Below are 20,812 nucleotides of genomic sequence, written 5' to 3'. Positions count from 1 at the left end.
TGACCATCGGTCTGAGGATGGAACGCAGTACTAAGGTCCAACCTAGTACCCAATTCCGCATGCAATATTTTCCAAAACATAGAAGTAAACTGCGTACCTCTATCTGATATGATGGATAGTGGAACCCCATGCAATCGCACCACTTCCGAGATGTAAAGTTTGGCTAACTTCTCTGCATTGTAAGTCACCTTGACCGGAATGAAGTGAGCAGACTTAGTTAACCTATCAACAATTACCCAAATAGAATCAAACGTTCCCAATGTCTTGGGAAGACCAACCACAAAGTCCATTGCAATTCTCTCCCACTTCCATTCCGGAATGGGCATTCTCTGAAGTGTTCCTCCGGTCCTTTGGTGTTCATACTTTACTTGTTGACAGTTTGGACATTTGGCAATAAAATCCACAATGTCACGCTTCATTCTACTCCACCAAAAGTGTTGCTTTAGGTCACGGTACATCTTGGTTGCACCCGGATGTATCGAATACCTCAAACTATGAGCCTCTATCAGAATAGTGTTGATCAAATCATCGACGCGGGGTACGCATACCCTCCCCTTTATCCTCAAAACACCTTCCTCATTGATTTGTGCTTCCTTAGCCTCTCCTCGCAATACCTTATCTTGAATTCTACGAAGTTTCTCATCATCAGACTGTCTTCCCTTAATCTTGTCAAGGAAGAAAGATCTTGCCTCCACAGAAGCCAACAATCCTCCCTTCTCATTTACTTCTAATCTCATCAAGTCATTAGCTAGATTCTGAACCTCTCTAGCCAATGGGCGTCTAGAAGCTTGCAAGTGAGCTAGACTTCCCATGCTTCCCGCCTTTCTACTTAAAGCATCCGCTACAACATTCGCCTTTCCCGGATGATACAAGATAGTGATATCGTAGTCCTTTAGTAGCTCCATCCATCTCCTCTGTCTCAAGTTCAAATCTTTCTGAGTAAAGACATATTGTAGGCTACGATGATCTGTATAGACCTCAAACTTAACCCCATATAAATAGTGTCTCCATTGTTTTAATGCAAACACTGCCGCAGCCAATTCCAAATCATGAGTTGGATAGTTACGTTCATGCACTATTAATTGCCTCGAAGCATAAGCAATCACATTCTTCTCTTGCATTAACACTGCACCCAAACCCGAATAAGATGCATCACAATAAACAATGAAGTTCTTACCCTCTACTGGCAAGGTAAGGATAGGTGCAGTAGTCAACAAAGTCTTGAGCTTCTGAAAGCTTTCCTCACACTCATTCGACCATACAAATGGAACATTCTTCTTAGTCAAGTTCGTCAATTGGGAAGCAATAGAAGAGAATCCCTTGACAAATCGGCGGTAGTAGCTTGCTAACCCAACAAAGCTCCTTATTTCCGATACATTAGTAGGTCTTACCCAATTCTTCACTGTCTCAATCTTAGAAGGATCCACCATCACTCCATCCTTAGAAACCATGTGTCCTAAGAAGGACACTGCATCTAGCCAAAACACACACTTAGAGAACTTGTCATAAAGCTTTTTCTCCCTCAACATTTCCAATACCATTTTCAAATGCTTTTCATGTTCCTTTTTGCTCTTTGAGTATACCAGTATATCATCAATAAATACGATCACGAAGAGGTCCAAATATGGCTTAAAAATCCCGTTCATCAAGCTCATGAACGCAGCAGGGGCATTCGTAAGACCAAAAGACATCACTACAAATTCGTAATGCCCATACCTTGTTCGAAAAGTAGTCTTTGACACATCCGTTGCCCGTATGTTCAACTGATGATAACCGAATCTCAAGTCAATCTTAGAGAAGACACAAGCACCTTGTAACTGATCGAACAAGTCATCAATGCGGGGAAGAGGATACTTGTTCTTTATGGTTACCTTGTTTAGTTGTCTGTAGTCTATACACATTCAAAAACTCCCATCCTTCTTCTTTACAAACAAAACCGGAGCACCCCAAGGAGATGCACTTGGTTTAATAAAGCCTTTGTTTAACAACTCTTGAAGTTGGGATTTTAACTCTCTTAACTCCGTGGGAGCCATTCTATAAGGGGGTATCGAAATGGGGCGAGTACTCGGTTCAAGGTCAATACAGAAATCAATATCCCTATCTGGTGGCATACCAGGAAGATCTGCAGGGAACACATCCAGAAACTCACGGACCACCGAAACTGACTCAATCGAAGGTACTTGGGTAGTGTCATCCTTGAGATGTGCCAAGAAAGCTAAACACCCTTTACTAACAATTTTCTTAGCACGAAGAAAGGAGATGATACGCACCGGATTGGAAGTGTAGTCACCCTCCCACACTAATGGGTCTGTCCCAGGCTTGGCTAACGTCACCGTTTTAGCATTACAATCCAATATTGCAAATTGCGAAGAAAGCCAAGTCATACCCAGAATCACATCAAAATCATCCATTTCTAAGATAACTAAATCTACATAAGTGTTGCTCTCCACAAAGTTTACCAAACAAGACCTATATACCTTTTCAACTACCACAGACTCACCCACCGGAGTAGAAACACGAATAGGCATATCAAGAAATTCACAATGTAAATTTAGACCATTAGCAAATGAGGAATATACATAAGAAAATGTGGATCCAGGATCAAATAATACAGAAGCCATGCAATCACAAACCAAAAGATTACCTGTGATGACAACATCAGATGCCTCCGCTTCAGACCGCCCAGGGAAAGCGTAACAATGGGCCCTATCGTTCGTCTGTCCGTTGCCCCTACCATATTTTGATGTAGTGGCCCCAGTTTGCCCATTACCTCTGCCGTTTTGGTGACCACCATTACCTCGACCACCACGTCCTCCAGAATAACGGCCTCTACCATGACCACCTCTACCTCTAGCTATTGGGGGTCTATAACTTTGTCTGGGACAATTTTTCCTAATATGTCCAATCTCCCCACATCCATAACATTCTCTGGAGTCAAGCATAGGCCCCTTGGAAAAGTGTTGACCGATCTGAGGTGGTCCCCCAACTACAGTCTGTAGTGAAGACTGAATTGGTCGGGCTGAGTAACTTTCCGAACCCTGTCCTCTAGTGTAAGCACCATTAAACTCACCTCCCTTTCGAAACCTTTTTGATGTCGATGTCGTAGTGAAGTCGTCTGGCTTCACTCCTTCCACTTCTATCACAAAGTCTACCACCTCTTGGAAGGATTTTGCCGTTGCCGCTATCTGTAAGGCTGAAATCCGCAATTCTGACTTCAACCCCTTCACAAACCGGCGAATCCGCTCTTGAGGACTGAAACAGAGTTGAGTGGCATATCTGGATAGTGCACGGAACTTAGCCTCATAAGCATTAACCGACATCCTACCTTGCTCTAGGCTCAGGAACTCATCCCTTTTCCTATCCCTCAAAGTTCGGGGGATATACTTCTCCATAAACAAGCTAGAGAATGAGGCCCAAGTCATAGGTGGTGCCTCTATTGGTTGACACTCGATATGTGACCGCCACCACATTTTGGCGTTCCCTTGAAACTGATAAGTCACAAACTCCACACCAAACCGTTCTACTATACCCATCTTGTGTAGTAGCTTGTGACAGTCAACCAGAAAATCATAAGCATCCTCCGATTCAGTACCCTTGAAGACCGGAGGATTCAATTTCAAGAACTTACTGAAAAGTTCATGCTGATCATTTGTCATTATAGGCCCAGTAGTCAGACATGGAAACGTGCCTATTTCCAATGGAACATCCATGCAGGGAGCCATAGTAGCCGCATGTTGTACCTCCGGAGCCTGAGGTACTGGTGCAGAAAACACTTGGGGTGTCTGGCCCTGATCAGATAACCCGCTAAGATAAGCCAGAACCTGATTGATCATCTCTGGGGTAGGTTGGGGCGGCAATCCCTCATTCTGCACTTGTTCAGTTTCCCCATCCTCCCCTTCTCTTATTACCTCCTCAGTCGGTGGAGGAGTCACTGCCCTAGTATCAGATGGACTAGGTGTTCGTCTTCTTCCCCTAGAGGACGTCCTCCCACGACCTCTACCACGGCCCCTTGCCGCTGTTCTTCCTCGAGCCACAGCCCCCAGTGGCTGGCTCAGTTATTTCTTGTCTGGCCGGTGTTGGCGTTGGCGTAGTCGTTGCTCTAGTTCTAACCATCTGCGAAAGAGAGTGAAGATGGTCAGATACCAATTCGTATCGCCTAGATACCAATTGGACTCAAGAAGTAGCACGAAAGAAAGAATGAAAGAGTGAAATTTTCCTAAAGTCTTATAGCCTCTCAAGGAAAAGTAAAGGCGTCCCCCTACCGTTCCTTAAGACTCTACTAGACCTGTTCTTGTGTGATGAGACCAACGAACCTAATGCTCTGATACCAAGTTTGTCACGACCCAAATCCGGGCCGCGACTGGCACCCACACTTACCCTCCTATGTGAGCGAACCAACCAATCTAAACCTTAACATTTCAAGGTAATTATCAACATAAAGTAATGTGGAAGACTTAAACTCATTAATAACATCAATTCATTAACTTCTAAAATTCAACATCGATTATTCCCCAAAATCTGGAAGTCATCATCACAAGAACATCTACGATCAAATGACTAAACTAAGAGTATTCTAAAAGCTAAAAATACATAAGAAGCTAGTCCATGCCGGAGGTTCAAGGCATTAAGACTTGAAGAAGAAGATCCAGTCCAAGCTAGAAGCGTTAGCTCACCCTGAAGATCCGGTGTGACGAAGACTTGCTTGAGTTACTGTTGAGTCGAAGATGACGGCGTTTGCTCCACCGAAGAATTGAAATCAAGCAAGTTAATCCTCAAAGCTTGGGTTTTCCTCTTCTTCTCGATCGTTTCTCTCTCTCCCTTCTTGTTCTTTCTATTTTCTTATTCAAACCCTCTTTCTTTTACCCTAATTAGTATATAATTAAGAATAAAAGATGGCAATAATATCCCACTAATTAACTTAGGGTTACCTCTTTTAACCCCCAAGAATTTGAGTTATTAATATAAACCCACGAACTTTATAATTAAGGCAAGAATAGTCAAAAACGTCCCTTAAACTTAACCAGAAATCCGACTCCAACTGGGATTACGCAAGCTGTGACGGGCCGTCTCGCCTGCGACGGTCCGTCCTGCTGTCCGTCGCATAGTTCAGAAACTGGATTTTGGGTGAATGGCCTGTGACGGTCCGTCACACCTGTGACGGTCCGTCACACCTGTGACGGTCCGTCCTGCCACTCCGTTACGAAGTTCAGAGAGTCGATTTTCAGTACCCAATTTCAGATTTTCTAAGTGTTTTGAAACGAGACCCTGCGACGGTCCGTCGTGCCCTTGACGGTCCGTCGTGGGGTCCGTCGCTTCTGCCAGTTTTTCCAGAATTGAAGTTTGTTGCTCAAAACGACTAAACAGGTCGTTACAGTAATGATTCAGGCCAAGGATCTCTTGATGACCAACAATGGTTTTCGAGTCCTGGTCAGACTCCAGCTTGGGGCGTGACACATGGTGAGGGATATGCTTGCATGACCTTACTTCTCCAAACCTAGGACTCTTACTTCTTGGATTATCAAATTACCCCTCTCCCCGTGTTCTTTATTTTTGAACTCTATTGGTAGTCCTCTAGTACTTGTAATTTTATGCGATGTCCTATAATTATGAATAATATTGCCTTGTGTCTACTATCTCTCATTTACTCTTTATGCATTTTGTTCATGTTACATGAACTTCATGAAACCAACTTGGTTGATTATTCTACTTATTAATGATGTCAAAAAAGTGAAGATTATGTTTATACAAGATAGCTAGTAGCTTTGTGTGACATGTTTATCAATAGCTAATAGTTGTGTGTGACATGTTTATATTGATCGCAAATTCTCATGAAGCACACACATAATTGTAGTGGGAATTGGTTGTTAAATGGAACAAGTTTGGTATGGTTTGTCATCAAAAATGTAGTTGGAATTGGTTGTTAAATGGAACAAGTTTGGTATGGTTTGTCATCAAAAATGGGGAAAATGTTATATGCCGATGTTTTGATGATTTAGAAAATCATGAGATCTAGTAAGGGACATGATCCCATGAGTGATAGATGTTTTTCTCGCTTCGTTGGACACTTATAAATTTGTCATGTGCAACTATGGTGGTTGGTAAGGCAGGATAACAGAGGAATAGAGCTCTCAATCAATGACATCGCATTTGATTATTTTGTCCATCTTATATTGGTCATTTTAACAAGAAACAAACTAGTTTTTGAAATTAAGTTTTTCACAAAAGCAAAAGTCATTATTCTTAAAAGAGGCAGATATTCTCAAAATAAGGCAAGGGATGTTTGCCATGACACTATTTCAAATTGAAAATGTTATATTATGAAATTTTGGTGATTTAACAAACCATGAGATCTAGACATTAGGGCTGGCAAATGGACGGGGAAGGGGACTGGGGGACGGGACGAAGGGGGACGGGACGGGGAGAGGGGATTTGACACGGGACCGGGATTGGGTGGACCAGGATTGGGGGGAAAATAAGTCCCATTCCGTCCCACTATATATACGGGATGGGATGGGATTTGGGGGGACTGGACGGGACGGGACGGCATGGGACGGGGGATTTCTTTTAAAAATACTTATATATTTTGATTGAAATTATACGTCTTTAGATAATAAATTTTAACTTTAATTTTTTATTTTCAAATATCAAAATAAATTTTCAAATTTAAAGTTTCAATTTTCAAATTTTAAGATTCATGTTTCAAATTTCGAGTTTCAACTTTAAAGTTTTAAATTTCAAATTTGAAAAGTTTAAATTTGTAATTTAAATATTTTAAAGTAATGTAAATTGTAAGCTTTAAATTAAGTATTTTAAAATTAATTTAGTACTTTAGTATATATTTAATTGTATATATTAAAATTAAAATGCAAAACAATAATTGTATAAAAAAAACATGAACAAAAGTTTAAACCTTCAAATTTATTCAATAGAACTTAAAAGTTACAACTTACAATTAACAAATATTAGTGGAGTAACTAATTAACTCAGCCACCTTCTAGGAAGGGTTCTGTTTCAATAAGTTCTCATACGTAAAATTAATATTTGTTACGGATATTAGATGAGTAACTAATTTTATGCAGCCACCTTTTAGGAAGGGTTCTATTTCAATTAGTTCTCGAATGTAATCTAAAATTATCTGTTTTCTCCTTTAAAATTTAATTCTAATTGTCGCATCATATCGATGGTAATATCCTGCGGTGTTGGCAAACTTGTTAGAAATTCTTGTAAACCTCTAATTCATCATCACTGCATTCAATTTGTGTTTTGATCCAACTTGCTTGTTTTTTACTTAACTTTGGCAAATTGTTATTCCTCCTTTCGGCATTGGACTAGTCTTTAAATAAAACTGTTGTTTCAAACTGTCTTACGCCAATGAATGTCTATGATAACCAATTTGAAACCTTGCCGCAATGAAAGCAGCCTCCGATGCAACTTGTGAAGCTTGAATAGCTAGAACATCACGAACCATTTTGCTCAAAGATGGAAATGCATTGCTTCGCCTACTCCACCATCCTAATAAATCTTCATTGCCATCTTTGATTTCCAATACTTCTAAAGATTGATTAAGATATTCTTCAAAATTATCACGGTTAGTAGAATTAAGACCAAGAAAACCTCGCATATAACATGAAATTGGAAGTGACGAATCAATCTAAACATTAGAAGTTTGACCAACTTCTCCTTGAAAATTTTCAGTAGATCTATATTTTTCATACAAAACTTTTGCTTCTACTTTTATGCTAGACTTACTGTAACGATTCTTTCGGTCGTTTTGAGTACTAGAGCTTTTTATTTCGTAAATATTTTTTTCTGATAGATTTTAAATGGGAGTTTTGGGTTATTCAGAATTATAACTACGAAATTAATGGGGTAGTTTTACTAATTTATTTAGTTAATGGTTAAGAAATAATATTATAATTAATAGTGGGTCACTTTTATCACTATTATAATTAGATAAGTATAATAATTAGGGTAACAAATAATTTGTAAAGAAAATAAAAGAGGGGAAGCGGAGAAAAGCGGGTGGAACAAAGAAAAATCACGGGAACATCAACAGAACATCGTACATATATTTTTTTGGGGTACGTTTTCTATATAATTTCTGGATTTTTAAATGATAATGCATGTGTGCCACTGGTCTCGTGACCAGTGGCTTCAACTGTTAATATCATATTATGAATTAAGGGATAATATGCAAATGGTTGCTACTAACAATTAGGAAAAAGAGAATTTATGCAGGTGTGCCACTGGTCTCGTGACCAGTGGCTTCAATTGTTAATGTTAGTGAGAAATTAGGAAATTGTCTTCGAGGTGTTACTATTCTGCCACTGGTTTCGTAACTAGTGGCATAATTTTACTATTATAAAATTTTGTTATGATATAAGAAATTAAAGGTTGATATATTAAGATAGGTAATTAAATATTTGGTGTATTATATTATATGATTATTGTTAGAATTGTGCTAAGTGGAGGAATTAAGACTTACTCTTAGGTTTGAATTTTAGGAAATATATATATATATATATATATATATATATATATAAATATATATAAAGTTAGGTGAATTTCGGGTCTAGGCTAGACATAGAGTAATATGATGTCTGTAGACTTGTTAACTTACAAATATGCATATATATTTGATAGATTGGAAAGGTTCAGAAGCATTGAGGAAAGGAAAAGTATTGTAAAAGTAGCTTGCGTGACTTCGGTTCTTCGGTGGAGGTAGGTTATGGTTTATTTCTATTTGAAAGATAAACTCTAAATAGCTATTGATATGTATTGAATGATATTGTAGAGTCTCCTATATACTTGATTGTGTGGTTGTAGGTTTTGATTGTGTGGTTTGTGGTTGGCCTAAAATAATGAGAGTGTTGAATTTCTAATCTTGAACCCTCTCTATTAAAATGGCGCCTTAAATAAAGAAGGCTTGCTGAAATAAAATAATGAGATAATTGGATCGGAGTGTCACGTTCCGACACGGTATTATGATATCAGAGTGTAACGTTCCGACGCGGTATTATGGGATCTGAGTGTCACGTTCCGACACAATAACATTAAAGGCAAGGAATCTTGAAGAAACTTAATATAATTAATCTCAAGGAACCTATTTTCCAAATGAGTATGGTGTGGAGCATGAGTCTTCATAGGTGTGCTTGATGTTGTGATTGATGGTGTACCTAGTATGGTGATGTTGTTGTCAATGGTTCATGTGTTTGTTGCTTGCCACCTGTTAGGTATAGTAGTTGATTTTATATTATTATTCATTATATATTGATTTATATTTTGAGTTGACCGATGATACCTACTCAGTATGTGTTCCTTGTACTGACCCCTACTTGTATTTTCTGCTCTGTTCTTTTGTGGAGTGCAGCAAGTGTACCATCGACTTTGACTCGCCCTCAGCTCTAATCAGTCTCCAGCACATCAGAGTACAGGGTGAGCTATTATTTCTAGCTCGTGCTGGATTCTCTCATTCACGTCTTGATGTCTTTGAATTTCGGACATGGACCATCTTTTTATTTATTTTGGTTTCTTAAATACTCTTAGACTTGGTAATTTGAGGATAGATGTTCTTGATGTGATGACTTCCAGATTTTGGGGATAATAAGTGTTAAACTTTAGAAGCTTATTTAATTAGTTACATTAATAAGTTTTGGATCTTCCGCATCATCTTTGTTATTCATAACTGAACTATTGGTAAATCTTGGGGTTTAAATTTGTTGGTTCGCACACCTAGTAGGTTAAGTGTGGGTGTCACTCACGACTCGTTTTGGGTCATGGCAAACTTGATATCAGAGCGTTAGGTTTGCTGGTCTCATCACACAAGGACAAGTCTAGTAGAGTCTTGAGGAACGGTATGGGGACGCCTTCACTTTTCTTCGAGAAGCTATAGGACTTTAGGAAAACTCCATTCTTACTTTCTTTTGTGTTATTACTTGGATCCAATTGGTACCTAGGAGATACAAATTGGTATCTTACATTCTCACTTTATTTCGCAGATGGTTCGAACTAGAGCAACAACTGTGCCAACACCGGCAAGACAGGGTGCGTCTGAGCCAACCATTGGGGTTGTAACTCGAGGAGGAGCAGTGGCAAGAGGCCGTGGTAGGGGCCACAGGAGGACGCCCACTAGAGGCAGAGGACAAACACCTGGTCCAGCTAGAAATAGAGTAGTGACTCCTCCACCGACAGATGAGGTGGTGAGAGAAGGTGAAGAAGGGAAAAATGAGCAGGTTCAGGATAAGTAAGTACCACCCCAGCCTACCCCAGAGATGATTAATTAGGTTCTTACTTATCTTAGTGGGTTATCTGATCAGGGTTATACACCTCCCGTGTTTTCTGCACCACCACCTCAGGTTCAGGGAGTACAACATGCAGCTGCTATGACTCCCTGCATGGATGCATCATTTGAAGTAGGCACGTTTCCTCGATTGACTACAGGGTTTATAATGACAGGTGATCAGCATGAACTTTTCATTAAGTTCTTAAAGTTGAAACCTCCAGTATTCAAGGGTGCTGAATTCTGAAGATGCATATGATTTTCTGGTTGATTGTCATGAGCTGCTACATAAGATGGACATAGTAGAGCAATTCAGTATTGAGTTTGTGACCTACCAGTTTCAGGGGGATGCCAAAATGTGGTGGTGCTCGTATGTTGAATATCAACCAGCAAGGGCACCACCTATGACTTGGGCATCATTTTCTAGCTTATTTATGGAGAAGTATATACCCCGGACTTTGAGGGATAGGAGGAGAGATGAGTGCCTGAGCCTAGAGCAAAGAAAGATGTCTGTTGCTGCTTATGAGGCCAAATTTTGTGCACTATCCAGGTATGCCACTCAGCTTTGCTTCAGTCCACAAGAGCGGATTCGCCGCTTTGTGAAAGGATTGAGGTCAGATTTGCAGATTCTAGCCTTACAAGTAGCTGCTGCAGCAAAATCCTTTCAGGAAGTGGTTGATTTTGTGATAGAGGTAGATGGGGTGAAGCCAGACGATTTCACCACAGCATCGACATTTAAGAAGTTTCGTAAGGGAGGTGAGTTTCGTTGTTCTTACTCTTGAGGGAAGAGTTCAGGAGGTTATCCAGCCCGTCCGATTCAGTCTTCGTTGTAGGCTTAAGCTGGGGGTCCGTCGCAGACCAGTCAGCCTTTTTCTGAGTTTGGAGGTTATCTCCAGACTTCGTCATTTTCACAAATACCTATACTTGACTCCAGGAATTGTTATGGATGTGGAGAGGTTGGACATATTAGGAAATATTGTCCAAAACAGAGTTACATACCCCCAGTAGTTAGAGGAAGAGGTGGTCATGGTAGAGGCTGCCATTCTGGAGGACGTGGTGGCCAAGGTAATGGTGGTCACCAATTCGGTCGGGGTGGCGGGAAGGTTGGAACTACTACAGTGCAGCTTGGTAGGGGTGATAGGACTCATTGTTATGCTTTCCCTGGGAGGTCTGAAGCAGAGACATCTGATGTTGTTATCACAGGTACTCTTTTGGTCTGTGATTGCATGGCTTCTGTATTGTTTGATCCTGGATCCAAATTTTCATATGTATCTTCCTCATTTGCTACTGGTCTTGATTTTATATTGTGATTTGCTTGATATGCCTATTCGTGTCTCTACTCCCGTGGGTGAGTCTGTGATAGTTGAGAAGGTGTATAGGTCTTGCCTTGTGACTTTTGTGGGGAGCAATACTTATGTAGATTTGATTATTCTAGAGATGATTGATTTTGATGTAATTCTGGATATGACTTGGCTTTCTCCAAATTTTGCAATCCTAGATTGTAATGCTAAAACTGTGACATTGGCCAAGCCTGGGACAGATCCGCTAGTGTGGGAGGGTGACTATATTTCCACTCCAGTTTGTATTTTCTCTTTTCTTCGTGCTAAGAGGATGGTGAGTAAGGTTTGTTTAGCTTTCTTGGCACATCTCAGGGATGATACTTCCAAAGTACCTTCGATTGAGTCTGTTTTGATAGTCCGTGAGTTTCTGGATGTGTTTCCTGTAGACCTTCTTGGTATGCCACCGGATAGGGATATTGATTTTTGTATTGATCTAGAGCGGGTACTCGCCCCATTTCCATTCCCCCTTATAGAATGGCTCCAGCTGAGTTAAGAGAGTTAAAGCCCAACTTCAGGAGTTGTTAGGTAAAGGTTTTATTAGACCGAGTGCATCCCCTTGGGGTGCTCCAGTTTTATTTGTGAAGACAAAAAATGGAAGTTTTCGGATGTGCATAGACTACAGGCAGTTGAATAAGGTAACTATTAAGAAAAAGTATCTCATTCCTCGCATTGATGATTTGTTCGATCAATTACAAGGTACTTGTGTCTTCTCTAAAATTGATTTGAGATCTGGTTATCATCAATTGAAAATACGGCAACAAATGTGCCAAAGACTTCTTTTCGAACCAGGTATGGGCATTATGAATTCTTAGTAATGTCTTTTGGGCTTACGAATGCCCCTGCTGCTTTCATGAGCCTGATGAACGGGATCTTCAAGCCATATCTGGACCTCTTTGTTATTATATTCATTGACGATTTACTGATATACTCAAAGAGCAGGAAAGAACATGAGGAGCATTTGAGAATTGTATTGGAGTTGTTAAGGGAGAAAAGGCTTTATTCCAAATTCTCCAAGTGTGAGTTTTGGCTCGATTCAGTGTCCTTGGGGCACGTGGTTTCTAAGGATGGAGTAATGGTGTATCCTTCTAAGATTGAAGCAGTGAAGAGTTGGGTAAGACCTACTAATGTTGCAGAGGTAAGGAGCTTTGTTGGTTTAGCTAGATACTACCGTCGATTCGTCAAGAGATTTTCTTCTATCGCTTCCCAGTTAACAAATTTGACTAAGCGGAATGTTTCATTTGTATGGTCAGACGAATGTGAAGAAAGCTTCCAGAAACTCAAGACCTTGTTGACTACTGCACCAATTCTTACCTTGCCAGTAAAAGGTAAGAATTTTATTGTTTATTGTGATGCATCTTATTCTGGTTTGGGTGCAGTGATAACGCAGGAGAGGAATGTAATTGCTTATGCTTCGAGGCAATTGAAAATGCATGAACGTAATTATCTTACCCATGATTTGGAGTTGGCTGCAGTTGTATTTGCATTAAAGCAATGGAGACATTATCTATATGGGGTCAAGTGTGAAGTTTATACAGATCATCCTAGTTTACAATATGTCTTTACTCAGAAAGATTTGAATTTGAGGCAGAGGAGGTGGATGGAACTATTGAAAGACTATGATATTACTATTTTGTATCACCCAGGAAAAGCTAATGTTGTGGCAGATGCTTTAAGTAGAAAAGCAGGGAGCATGGGTAGTTTAGCCCTTTTACAGGTTTCTAGAAGCCCATTGGCTAGAGAGGTTCAGACTCTGGCTAATGACTTTTTAAGGATGGAAGTACTAGAGAAAAGAGGATTTTTGGCCTGTGTGGAGGCAAGATCTTCTTTTCTTGACACGATTAAGGGGAATCAGTTTGCCGATGAGAAGCTGAGCCGAATTCGAGATATGGTATTGCCAGGAGAGGCTAAAGAGGCAGCAATGGATGAAGAAGGCGTCTTGAGGATTAAGGGAAGGGTATGTGTGCCCCGTGTGGATAATTTGATTCACACTATTCTTATAGAGGCTAATAGTTCAAGGTATTCTAAACATCCTAGTGCAACCAAGATGTATCGTGATCTAAAGCAACATTTTTGGTGGAGCAGAATGAAGTGTGACATTGTTGATTTTGTTGTCCAATGCCTGAACTGTCAGTAGGTACAGTATAAACACCAGAGGCCTGGAGGGTTACTTCAGAGAATGCCCATTCCTGAATGGAAGTGGGAAAGAATTGCAATGGATTTCGTAGTTGGTCTTCCAAAGACATTGGGTAAGTTTGATTCTATTTGGGTAATTTTTGACAGGTTAACTAAGTCTGCTCACTTCATTCCGGTTAAGATGACTTACAATGCTGAGAAGTTAGCCAAACTCTATGTCTCTGAGATTGTTCGATTGCATGGAGTTCCACTTTCCATAATATCATATAGAGGTACGCAATTTACTTCTAAGTTTTGGAGGACATTGCATGTTGAATTAGGTACTAGACAGGATCTTAGTACTGCATTTCACCCTCAGACCGATGGGCAGCCAGAGTGAACAATTCAAGTGCTGGAGGATATGCTTCGTGCGTGTGTGATAAATTTTGGTGGTCTTTGGGAGAAATTCTTACCCTTAGCAGAGTTTTCGTACAATAATAGCTATCATTCGAGTATTGACATGGCCCCATTTGAGGCATTGTATGGGAGGAGATGTAGGTCTATCATTGGTTGGTTTGATGCATTTGAGGTTAGACCTTGGGGTACTGATCTTCTGAGGGAATCATTAGAGAAAGTGAAATTTATTCAAGAAAAGCTTTTAGCAGCTCAGAGTAGGCAAAAGGCATATGCAGATCGAAAGGTTAGAGACTTGGATTTTATGGAGGGTGAACAAGTCTTGTTGAAGGTTTCACCCATGAAAGGTGTGATGCGATTTGGTAAGAGAGGTAAGCTAAGTCCGAGGTATATTGGACCATTTGAAGTACTTAAGCACGTGGGGGAGGTGGCCTATGAATTAGCCTTGCCTCCAGGACTGTCAGGAGTGCACCCGGTATTTCATGTGTCTATGCTGAAAAAATATCATGGTGATGGAAACTACATTATTCGTTGAGATTCAGTTCTTCTTGATGATAATCTGTCTTATGAGGAGGAGCCTGTTGCTATTCTAGATAGGGAGGTCCACAAGTTAAGATCAAAGGAGATTATATATAACAAGGTTCACTGGAAAAATCGGCCAGTTGAAGAGTCCACTTGGGAGAGTAAGGTTGATATGCAAGAAAGGTATCCACATCTTTTTACAGATTCATGTACTCTCTCTCGCCCTCGCCTTTCTTTTTGATCGTTCGAGGACGAACGATGGGTAAATTGGTATCTATTGTAACGACACTTTTGGTCGTTTTGAGTACTAGAGCTTTTTATTTCGTAAATATTTTTTTATAGATAGATTTTAAATGGGTGTTTTGGTTTATTCAGAATTATAACTATGAAATTAATGGGGTAGTTTTACTAATTTATTTAGTTAATGGTTAAGAAATAATATTATAATTAATAGTGGGTCACTTTTATCACTATTATAATTAGATGAGTATAATAATTAGGGTAACAAATAATTTGTAAAGAAAATAAAAGAGGGGAAGCGGAGAAAAGCGAGTGGAACAAAGAAAAATCACGGGAACATCAACAGAACATCGTACATATATTTTTTTGGGGTACGTTTTATGTATAACTACTGAATTTTTAAATGATAATGCATGTGTACCACTGGTCTCGTGACCAGTAGCTTCAATTGTTAATATCATATTATGAATTAAGGGATAATATGCAAATGGTTGCTACTAACAATTAGGAAAAAGAGAATTTATGCATGTGTGCCACTGGTCTCGTGACCAGTGGCTTCAATTGTTAATGTTAGTGGGGAATTAGGAAATTGTCTTCGAGGTGTTACTATTCTGCCACTGGTTTCGTAACCAGTGGCCTAATTTTAATATTATAAAATTTTGTTATGATATAAGACATTAAAGGTTGATATATTGAGATAGGTAATTAAATATTTGGTGTATTATATTATATGATTATTATTAAAATTGTGCTAAGTGGAGGAATTAAGACTTACTTTTAGGTTTGAATTTTAGGAAATATATATATATATATATATATATATATATATATATATATATATATATATAAATATATAAAGTTAGGTGAATTTTGGGTCTAGGCTAGACATAGAGTAATATGATGTCTGTAGACTCGTTAACTTACAAATATGCATATATATTTGATAGATTGGAAAGGTTCAGAAGCATTGAGGAAAGGAAAAGTATTGTAAAAATAGCTTGCGTGACTCCGGTTCTTCGGTGGAGGTAGGTTTGGTTTATTTCTATTTGATAGATAAACTCTAAATAGCGATTGATATGTATTGAATGATATATTGTAGAGTCTCCTATGTGCTTAATTGTGTGGTTGTATGTTTTGATTGTGTGGTTTGTGGTTGGCCTAAAATTATGAGAGTGTTGAATTTCTAATCTTGAACCCTCTCTATTAAAATGACGCCTTGAATAAAGAAGGCTTGCTGAAATAAAATAATGAGATAATTGGATCGGAGTGTCACGTTCCGACACGGTATTATGAGATCGGAGTGTCACGTCTCGACACGGTATTATGGGATCGGAGTGTCACGTTCCGACACAATAATATTAACGGCAAGGAATCTTGAAGTAACTTAATATACTTAATCTCAAGGAACCTATTTTCCAAATGAGTATGGTGTGGAGCATGAGTCTTCACAGGTGTGCTTGATGTTGTGATTGATGGTGTACCTAGTATGGTGATGTTGTTGTCAATGGTTCATGTGTTTGTTGCTTGCCACCTGTTAGGTATAGTAGTTGATTTTATATTATTATTCATTATATATTGATTTCTATTTTGAGTTGACCGATGATACCTACTCAGTACGTATTCCTTGTACTGACCCCTACTTGTATTTTCTTCTTTGTTCTTTTGTGGAGTGCAGCAAGTGTACCATCGACTTTGACTCACCCATCAGCTCTAATCAGTCTTCAACACATCAGAGTTCAGGGTGAGCTATTATTTCTAGCTCGTGCTGGATTCTCTCATTCACGTCTTGATGTCTTTGAATTTCGGACATGGACCATCTTTTTACTTATTTTGGTTTCTTAAATACTCTTAGACTTGGTAATTTGAGGATAGATGTTCTTGATGTGATGACTTCCAGATTTTGGGGATAATAAGTGTTAAACTTTAGAAGCTTATTTAATTGGTTATATTAATAAGTTTTGGATCTTCCGCATTATTTTTGTTATTCATAGCTGAACTATTGGTAAATGTTGGGGTTTAAATTTGTTGGCTCGCTCACCTAGTAGGTTAAGTGTGGGTGCCACTCACGACTCGTTTTGGGTCGTGACACTTACATGCTTGAAAATTTGGAATTTCTTTCGGTAAAATTTCTAAAGTTTCATAAAAAAGTGTCAACTAGGCCTTGCACACCTTGTAATTTATAAGCAGTATGAAGTAAAGTAGCCGCTAAAAAAACTTGAGGAATAGGAAAAAAATATTTTTTTAATTTTTCAATCATACCTTCAATTGCAACTCTAAATTTATCTATTTTTTTATATTTAAAAAATTGAATTGAAAGAGCACAAATATTTATTAATACGGATGAAATAGTAGGATAATAAATTCTCGAAAATATGGTAGTAGCATCATTAAAAAGTCTAAAAATTGTAATAGTTTTTTCGTTTCTTCCCAATCTTCATCACAAATTCTATCTAATGGGTCAGCATTATGAGCATTAAAAACCATTTGTATGGGTATTCTACATTTATAAGCAACCGAAAGCATTTCGTAAAGAGAATTTCACCTTGTTTTAATATGTTTTGGAATTTTTCTAGGTGACAATTCTTATAGTGAACAACGCTCATTAAATTTCCTAATTCTAGCAGCATTGTTTGTATGAAAAATTTAGGTAACAACGTATTCAACTTTTACGCTACCAATTTAATATATGTGCAACACATCTAACATGAAAAACATTATTGTCAATTGGACATTAATCTAACTTTTAACATTTTAGCAGTGTTTGTATTATTAGATGCATTATCTAATGCGACAGACATTATTTTATCTATAATCATGTAATAATCTAAAACACTTAAAATATTTGAAGCTAAATATGCACCAGCTTTTTTCTCTATACATAGTTTATAACTTATAATTCTTTTTTGCAAATTCCAATTATGATCAATCCAATGTGCAGTAACAGTTAAATAATCATTTCCATTAACACTACGACCCATGTCTGAAGTTATGGACATTCTACTATCTAATATGCTAAATACACAACGAAGAAATTGACAATGTTTACCTTAATATTCAAAAACATCAGATTAACAGTATTTCTTGAAAAGCTTCTATAATCCGGATTATAAGTTTGTTGAATATATTCAACAAAACCGGGATTTGAAGGAAAACTATAAGGCAAACCACAGACAGAAACCATTTTAGCTAAATTTTTCCGATCTAATTCCTTATTATATTTACGTTGTGTTATTGGACCAGTGGGGTTAAAAGGATCTAATGTTCCTTGAACCATGTTAGAAGTCCCTATCGATGCATTACCGGTATTATCTAATTCATTAATTGAAATTCTCTTTTTTCTATTGGCTAATGCTTTAGCTTCTTTATATTGAATCGGCACACAAGATAACAAATGTCTATTTAATCCCCCCATTCCACCTTGACCCCCCACCTTGTTTATGTTTAAAAGGTTGCTTACACTTATTACAAATAGCAACACTATTTTCATTATCAAAAGTCATAAATTGTCACATAATAGAAGTTTTAGGTCGTTGATACTTCACCTTCTCCCTTGTGGGAGGTATAAGGGGTGGATGTCCAAAATTTTGCTCCGGTAAATTAATAGTCTCATTTGGAACTTCTGTCACCAGACTAGTAGGTGTTTCTTCTAAATCCTCTTCTCCCAAATCAGCTTCTACTTCTTCACCTGAATTTTCATCAACATTAGGATTAATATTATCATAACGTCGTTCTAAACTTTCGTGATCGAGTTGAACATTTGAATCAATATTATAAGGAGTATCATCAACATAAGTAGAATCATTTATGTTAAATCTAACTCTACTCGTTGATTTAGATGAAGTACCACCACTTTTACTACTCTTTTTTTCTTTACTACTTTTTTTACCAAAATTAAATAATTTAAAAAGTCTACTTTCTTCGTTATCTTGTGCTTTCTCTTTTCCTTTACCGTTATTTTTTTTGCTAGAACTCAAACTTAATTTTATATATATATATATATATATATATATATATATATATATATATATATATATATATATATATATCAAGTGTAATATAAAAATAATAATAACACAAGAGTAAAGACGAAAATAAAATATAAATATTATGAAACCAATGTACCAAACGTTAAGCCGATTATTATTGAAGCTTGTAATTTGTTGTAACTTGTAATTTGTAACTCCAAGTCTCCAACCAATACTTGATAACAAATATGAGATAATATAATTATATTTATTGATATAATATGAAAATTTTAAATTGAAAATTGAAATATATAGATTCTAATAATATGAGAATTAAAATGGAATAGAAATTAAGATTGACACTTGAGAGTTGAGAGTTGAGAGGATATAGAAAATAGATGAGAGAAATGAGAATAGATGATTTTGTAAGAAATAGTAGGGGATAGGTGTAATTATAGTATTAAAATGGGTTAAAGTGTAATTATTATAACTTGAGGATTTAAAATAAAATTTTAAAAGTAGGGGGGTGGTAGGGGGTGTTTGCGAACACAAAAAGGGCATAAATCCGCTAAGGGGGGCCACTAGCCGTTTCCCCAACGGATCTAAACGGTCAATTTTTAAAAATTTAAAAAAAAAAAAGAGGGGGGGATCCCGCGAACCGGCTGGTTCAACCGGGTCGGGTCAACCGGGACGCAGGGGTGAACCGGCCCCTGACCGGTCCCCTCATCCCCCACCCCTTAAACCCTAGGGGATGGGTCGGGTTCAGGACGGGGAAGGTCGGGACGCGGGCCGGGGCAGGGCCATCCCGGTCCCCCTGCCACCCCTAGATCTAGTAGGGGACCTGATCCATAAGTGACTGAAGTTTCAGACAGGCCTCAGATGAAAGTTGTAAAGTAGCCACAACTACAGTGGTTGGTAAGTCATGGTAACTGAGAAACATATATCTCAGCCAATGGCGTTGAACTACTATTTAGTATTGGTGAATTGAAAATAAATAACCTAGTTTTTTTAATCAAGTTTTTCACAAAAGCAAAGTAGTCTTTCTTCATTAAAAGGCAGATATTCTCTAATGCAACAACAGACATGCTCGAGGGATCAAGTGAAGTCTTCAGTTGCTATGTGAGGTTAATATAAGTCTAAGATTTACTCATATGTTGTAAAGGAATTTAGATCATTTCAGTTGTAATTATTGTCGAGTTAAGTTTGTAGTTAGAGTTAGCTTTGTCGACTTCTTATTGAAGTAAGTCTATATCAGCTAGAGTTAGTTGGTGTAGTGGAATAAAATTATTGTTTGGTTGTCTTGTAACAAAGGTGTTAGAAGGGAGAGGCGTTAAGAGTTTAATTACCACGTTACAGAATTTTGGAATCTGAATCTTGACTTGTTGATCAATGGAATTATCGTTGAAATCTTGTGAGGTAGTATGTGATTTCTTTCTCCCATGAACAAGAAAATTTCCATGTAAATGTCCTTTTTTGTTTACTTTACGCATTACTTTATGTGTCGTTTGTGCTTGTGTTTAGGGACCTGGTTTGTTGAGTTGTGATAGACTCATAAAAGTCATTAGAAACATAGTTAATGATGATTCATTGATTATCATCTTTTTTAACCCCAGGCTCTAAATTAATAGTTTGATCTAAAAAAATTTATCGTAAATAATTTAGTCGAAAAATGCCTCAATCGTTATTAAATGAGCAAAGAATATCCTATCTCCAAATAAGTATATTATTCCATATTTTTTTTACCATACTTTTTCTTAATAATAAATTTTTATAGTAACAAATATTTATCTTATTACTTTAATTCGTGAAAGATTAAGATATGCAAATATTTTCTCAGTTTCATTAAAACTTTATCGTTATCGAAATGAAACGATCTTATATATATGATCAACATTATCAAATAAAAATAAGTAAAATCATTTCAGAAGAAAAAATTACTT

At 37.8% G+C, this 20,812-nt stretch overlaps 1 protein-coding gene across 1 annotated transcript; it reads left to right on the top strand.

Annotated features, from left to right (window-relative positions):
* The first annotated feature begins 9,998 nt into the window (after positions 1-9,998).
* Positions 9,999-14,131, top strand: LOC138337834 (uncharacterized). The gene is made up of 6 exons (XM_069288266.1): positions 9,999-10,232; positions 10,317-10,412; positions 10,504-11,035; positions 11,120-11,482; positions 13,404-13,635; positions 13,900-14,131. The coding sequence occupies exons 1-6, from the start codon at positions 9,999-10,001 to the stop codon at positions 14,129-14,131; spliced, it is 1,689 nt and encodes a 562-aa protein (XP_069144367.1).
* The last annotated feature ends 6,681 nt before the right edge of the window (positions 14,132-20,812 follow it).

Source organism: Solanum lycopersicum, chromosome 8 (assembly GCF_036512215.1).
Source record: "Solanum lycopersicum chromosome 8, SLM_r2.1".
Lineage (NCBI taxonomy): Eukaryota > Viridiplantae > Streptophyta > Magnoliopsida > Solanales > Solanaceae > Solanum > Solanum lycopersicum.
This window is presented reverse-complemented; position numbering and strand designations above follow the sequence as displayed.

What these genes read in the sequence shown, in the direction of transcription:
- LOC138337834 (XM_069288266.1), top strand. Translation starts at nt 9,999, where the DNA reads ATGGTTCGAACTAGAGCAACAACTGTGCCAACACCGGCAAGACAGGGT. An exon ending in AAGAAGGGAAAAATGAGCAG is followed by an intron (nt 10,233 to 10,316) that starts GTTCAGGATAAG and finishes TTATCTGATCAG; the next exon opens with GGTTATACACCTCCCGTGTT. An exon ending in GCATGGATGCATCATTTGAA is followed by an intron (nt 10,413 to 10,503) that starts GTAGGCACGTTT and finishes TGAAACCTCCAG; the next exon opens with TATTCAAGGGTGCTGAATTC.